Source organism: Mustela putorius, unplaced genomic scaffold (genome assembly GCF_011764305.1).
Source record: "Mustela putorius furo isolate JIRA1106 unplaced genomic scaffold, ASM1176430v1.1 tig00537227_pilon_pilon_pilon, whole genome shotgun sequence".
Taxonomy (NCBI): domain Eukaryota; kingdom Metazoa; phylum Chordata; class Mammalia; order Carnivora; family Mustelidae; genus Mustela; species Mustela putorius.
The window spans coordinates 33,181,535-33,187,534 of record NW_025422368.1 but is presented as its reverse complement, the minus strand read 5'-3'; the positions used below and the strand labels follow the sequence as shown (position 1 = coordinate 33,187,534).

At 37.2% G+C, this 6,000-nt stretch overlaps 1 protein-coding gene across 1 annotated transcript in view; it reads right to left on the bottom strand.

Annotated features, from left to right (window-relative positions):
- Positions 1 to 1,983: 1,983 nt before the first annotated feature.
- Positions 1,984 to 6,000, bottom strand: part of RERG (RAS like estrogen regulated growth inhibitor) — a 115,273-nt gene continuing 111,256 nt past the window's right edge. Inside the window, exons 4-5 of the mRNA XM_004755769.3 lie at positions 5,446 to 5,519; positions 1,984 to 3,727 (exon numbers count right to left, since the gene is read on the bottom strand). Of these exons, the coding sequence (XP_004755826.1) occupies positions 3,320 to 3,727; positions 5,446 to 5,519 (482 nt within the window). The 3' untranslated portion in view covers positions 1,984 to 3,319. The remainder of the gene's footprint in view (positions 3,728 to 5,445; positions 5,520 to 6,000) is intronic.

Sequence of the window (6,000 nt, the reverse complement as noted above, 5' to 3'; positions counted from 1 at the left end):
TGCATTTCAATAAAGCTGAAAAAAAAAAGGGCACTGGTTTCCAAGCATAACCAATAAATTTTCCTTCAAATTCCATTTTGGAACAAACAGTTGTAAGGTATCAAGGCATAGTAATACCCAAACCTAAAAACTTATTCTTAATGTTGATCACCTAATAGGAGCTATTTTAACATATTATCAGGCTCAATTTTTAAATATCATGCCTCTGGAGCTTGAATAGACAAATAGACCAATGAAATGGACAGTTCAAAAGCAGACATATATGTATGCTAACCATAGCATTTCAGATCTATGGAGAAGATATATTTATGTCATTTTTTCCCCCCTCAGAATCCTCCAGTAACTTTTTAGCTCAGGACAACTCAATTCAACATTACTCTGATTAAATCTGGCCCAATGAACTGTCCACTCCCTTATAATCCTCAAAGTGGACATAAACTGATTTAAGAAGAAATCTTATTTGGCACTATCCTTTGAATATCAATTGTTTTGTTTATCCATGTACAGGTAAGTATTACACATGTTATTTGAAAGAAAGATCCCGAATTATGGGTTCCTCCCCAGCGCTGTGAGACATGCAAACCCAGTATTTATAAATAAAGTTTTTTGAATATTAGAAGAAAAACAACCACAAACAGCAAATGTTGGTAGTGGTAGTGTGGTGATAACAACCCATTATTATTCAAGAACACACAGGTTTCCATCATTAAAATATTCTATTAAAAAGCCCAACTTATTTATAACCTTCATTTGTGGGGAAGCCTGGGGCATGAGAGGAATAACTAATTTATATTTGTGCAATCTCATGTTCTTCTGTAATTATCCGTTGGCAGGTATGCCCGTGGTTCTTTGAATTTTTAACATGTCTGGATTTGTACATATACGTCTAGGGAAGTTGCTGGTGTTGTTGACTGTGAATTTCCCTTCCTTAGTGTTTGACCCAACATGGCACCCAGGTTTTTCACTATGCTTCCTTAGGAGCTTGCTCTTTATAAGAATTGGCTGAAGTTGTCTGCAAGTAGAGGTATGAGACAGTGAAAGAGACTGTGATTCTGGAGGATGGCAACATTCAGAAAATAATTTTACTCTGCTTTCCCCTTCCAAACCCTGTCTAGAAATTACTGAAAATGAATCACAGCCAGGTGACCTACTTGGTCCTCTAATATGTAGTTACCTAAATTTGCAGTTTTATGAATTTTTGACATTTTTTTCTTTCTTTCAGGTTCCTTATTTTTTCCTTTCTTTTAATACCTTCCCTCTGCTCTGTCTTCCAGTTTTTTGTTTTGTTTTTGTCCTGAAGAATGATATAAATGGCTCTCCCAAATGTTTTTAGTTACTGCATTCACAATCACTTTTCATGTCTCCATATTTTGGTTCCGTGCTATTCCTTTTGGCTAGAATATTTTCACCATCTTTCTTTCCTGGGTTACTTGTATGTATTCTTCAGTGTTCAGCTAAGACACTATCAAATGTACTAAATTGTTTTAAGTTATATGCCCAACTCATATATAAATATCTCCAAATGAATGAATGAAAGCATAAATGAAGCAAATATTCCCTATTTTCTCCTTCCTGTATCTTCATCCCCACAGTTCCAGAACAAGAGCTATATGTCAGTCTACTAATATATACTAATCGTATGAGCTCTACATCTCACTGCCTCTCTGGGTTCAAATCCTGGCTCTACCCACTAAATAGCTATGCAGTCATTTTTCCTTGTAGCTCAATATCTTCATCCTTGCAATTGTGAGCATAGCAATATCATTTGTGTAGGGTATTTGAGGATTCAATGAGATAATACATGAAGTGCCTAAAATAGCACCTAAGCATGCTACAGAAATAGCTGTTATTAGGAATAAGAGCTCATTTTTTTTTTATCACATTCACTGCTTTGTCAACTCTACAATTTGATTGTCTACTCAAGTTTTTCCTAAAAGTACAAACTTTTCATGCTATCACAAGAAAGACTGCTCAAATGTGACAGAATGTGAAAATTATGCTTTTTATTTTATCACATAAAATAGTTACACCAAGTTGTCCAAATACATTGGTGAATTAAAGCTCCCAGCTCTTACAAATTTTTATACATATATCTATGCATTTATAAATACACACATATGTAAAAGATATATATTTTCTTCTAAAATAAAGTGCCCAAATCTTGATATATGGGGGCATAATAGGGAAAAAAAAATCATGAAGTTTAATCAGTTGCAGACTATACTTCCACAATCTAGGAATCTGTTTTATACACCTTTATTCAGGGATACTGAACTTCAAACACTCATTCTTTTCTGAATTCTAAGTGAATTAATTTATCCAAAATAATAGAAGAAGTCATGTAGACAATTTAATGAATCAGAGACTAATTTTTTTACTGTGCCCGGCATTAGAGCATTGGCTCCCCAATGGAAGGGAAATTTAGCTTCATTCTTAATTTCCTGTTTTTTGGGCGTTGTCTTTCTGCTAAGATGATAAACAGAGAGACAGAGAAATGAATCAGACATCTCCAATTCTAAATCCTCTGTTAGCATTCAGTGAAGTCAGAGTTTGGTGAAAAGTCTCTTAATGTCTTTACATTACCCTGGGCTTGGTGAGAAATGACCTAGCAGGATTTGAATTGAAGGATCCTTCTGCCTCTTACAATGAAATCTTGTTGAAGCCACAGAAGAAGAATCAGAGTACAGTGATCAAGAGCTCATTGAGAACCCATTCAAATTGAAATGGAACTCTACTACAGTGGAAAACGTTGTGAAAATGTGCTCAAATTTAAGAACAAAATAAGAGTTAAAGAAAAACTAAACAATTTGAGATAATTAAGAAAATCCTCATTTCAAAGAGGAACTAGGGCTCTACGCCCTGCTCCAGTATCTCAGTGGCTCTTCCAGATTTTTACTGTATTTTCTATTACTTTCCACTTTTAAGACGATCATTTGAAGTCTTTGACAAGGAATGGAATGTCAAAATGCCTTAGAAAAGCCTTCAACCTATTCAAGCAAGGTGAGGATGCCTAAAAATAGCTTAATATGAACCCAGCCATTTCAGAATCTCTGGTGATTACAGGTTCAAACTACAATAGAGTGTATCTTATTCAAGCAGGAAAAGGGGAAATTGTCTGCACTAAAATTGCATAAACACTCAATAACTTCTCAACATATGGGAGACCTGGGAACAATGGGAAGCCCAGACATTTCCCAGAGTCAGTACAAGGAATGGAGTATTTTCTTTTATTTTGGGCAGAGGAAGGGGGAAAAAGAGCAAGAAAGTGTTTCCAATTACCTGGCCTACTTCCATGGGGCCTTTGCAAGAACAGAGCCACTTAACTACTGATTTTGGTGAGCATCTTATTAATGGCTTGCTTGACATGCGTGGTGGAACTGCGTCGCCTCGTCTTGCCCTGGACCATTCTCCTGCGACGCACCTCTCGACACAGCTCATAGAATATCTCAGTGATGTTCCCTTCTCCAGTGCAGGCAGAACACTCATAAAAAGCACAAGCCAATTCTGTGGCCAGCTTCTCCCCTTCTTCAGTACTAACCTGTCTGGAGTGGTCCAAGTCAGCTTTATTTCCAACCAAGATAAGAGTCACATTCTTGGGCTTTTTTATCTCATCCAGGATGTTCTTAAGGGGCAGCACTTCCTCAAAACTTCCTCGGTCAGTAATGTCATAGACCAGCACAAAGCCTTCCCCCCATCGCATGTGTCCCTCTCTCTGAATGGTATCTTCCTGTTGACAAGGAAACAATGGCAATTGGGGAGTTGGAAGTCATCACAATGTGTAGATGCTTTTCATGCCAATAATGAGTCCTTAATTATTATTCTTTATATTTGGTGTCATTAAAATTTCTTGATTGCCTATAGAAGCTTCCTTTCTCAATCAGTTTGGAATAGGAGTATTAGTTACTCATAGCAGGATATGTCATGGAACTAGAAATGTTCTAACTGCAGAGACCTTTAATTTTCTGCTTCTGAGTTTCCTCTTGCCATATCATTAAATCCATAATTACAAGAAGTATAAAGAAGCCATCTTAGTTGGGCACACTGCCTCCAAGGATTTTCATCACAAAGAATTGGCGAGTAGGTAACAGACAAGTAGAACTCACAAAACCCTTTAGAGATCAGATTAAGAGGCACAGCTTAGTGAATGGTTTTGATTTAATTTTTGATTTAATCTCTTTTGCATTCAGATTCTAGACAGTTGGGTACCAGGGACAGAAAAACAGGGGGAAACTGTAGAGAGAGTCAATCTCAAAGCCAGGGACTTTTTTTTTTTTTTTCTAAACACCTCCCAAATATTATAAAGTCCCAATAATGGTAGAAACTCTTCTGAAGTGATTTTCAAAGGAGGTGATCATTCTTTCCTAGGAAAGTTGCACACGAGATTTCAAAATGCACAGCTTTCATGGGCTCAAATAACCTTTGCAGACATGCAAGTCCCTGCCACCTCTCTCTAGAATCAGGGTTGGGTGCCAGAGAAAGCACATATAAGAAGGAGGTGGTGATGAGAAATAAAAGTGTCTTTCTTGGGTTAAATACTTAAAGTCTTCAGATCATAGGTCACTGATAGAGCACTATGAAACCCTTCAGCTCCCTAACTTTCATTCTTAGTGATCATTTTATTCTTGAGAACTAAGTCTCTCTACAAACCTATCTGTAATCTCAGAACTGACTGCCATCAGGGCAAACTTATATTAGCTTCCTTTGTAATGGATTGTTTGTTGAACAATTATGTGGTTCAAATTAGGATGTGTTGAGATGTAGAAAGAATATTACAGGAAAGATTCCTAAAATACAGCATTCTAAAAAGTGATTCTGGGGTTATATAAGTTTAGAATATTATATATACTGAAATTCTTAAAGATTCATCTTATGGGGCACCTGGGTGGCTCAGTGGGTTAAAGCCTCTGCCTTCGGCTTGGGTCATGATCCCAGGGTCCTGGGATCGAGCCCCACATTGGGCTCTCTGCTCAGCAGGGAGCCTGCTTCCTCCTTTCTCTCTGCCTGCCTCTCTGCCTACTGTCAAATAAATAAATAAAATCTTAAAATAAAAAAGATTCATCTTATACATGGGCATGTAAGCCTCTGAGAACTTCCCCAGTAAATGATGCTCTTCATCAGAGCATTTCAGAATACTTAACCATGAACTTCTTAATATTTTGCTATCTCCCCAAAATATATGTGGGTAATTCTAAATGATGTCATGTCAATGTTACAGTATTATCAATCCCCCCTCACCCCACTGAGGTACCCAGTAATTTATATAAGGATGCACACATAAGCTCTTTCAAATATGTTAGTATATGAATAACTAGATAATTAAAGAGAAAAGTCTTTAGGCATCATTAGTTAATTGGAGGAAAGTGTCTTAATTTTGTTCATAGTATGCATGTACACATCTCATTTTTATTTGATCCAGAAAACATTTTAACTGAACCCTTTATTCACCTGACCAGCAGTATCTAATATCTCCATGGTGACAACTTCATCATCAATGGTTGCTTGGTGTCGGTAGGTTGATTCTGAGGGAATGAGCAAAGAGGGAAGGTAAAAAAGTAAATTAGTGCATGATTTAATTTGACCTTTAAATGACAAAGTAGTCACAGAAGTATGTCTGCTTGTATCACATAAAGGAATGTGCATCCCAGGCAGGAGAGGATGGACGGGCAAGAATGTGCCATCTCTGTACTCTCTGAGCTCCTCGAAGTCTGGGTTCTCATGTGGGAGCCACAGACTTTCAGGACATAACATGGGAGAATTTCTATGTCTCTGCTCATTTTATTCTTCTAGGAGGCCAGCTTTCTGGTGTATAAAATAGGGTCTCTACATCCTAGACTGAGAAAGTGCTTCCTACAAAATGCATGGTACCTTGATACTCCTAGAACTCAGTTTCAGGAAATCACTACTAATGATTGTCCCTGACAAGATCACATATAAACAGGAGCCATTCATTTCCTTCAAGACCTCAACCCTGGAGATGTATTAGACATTAGAGGAGGTAAA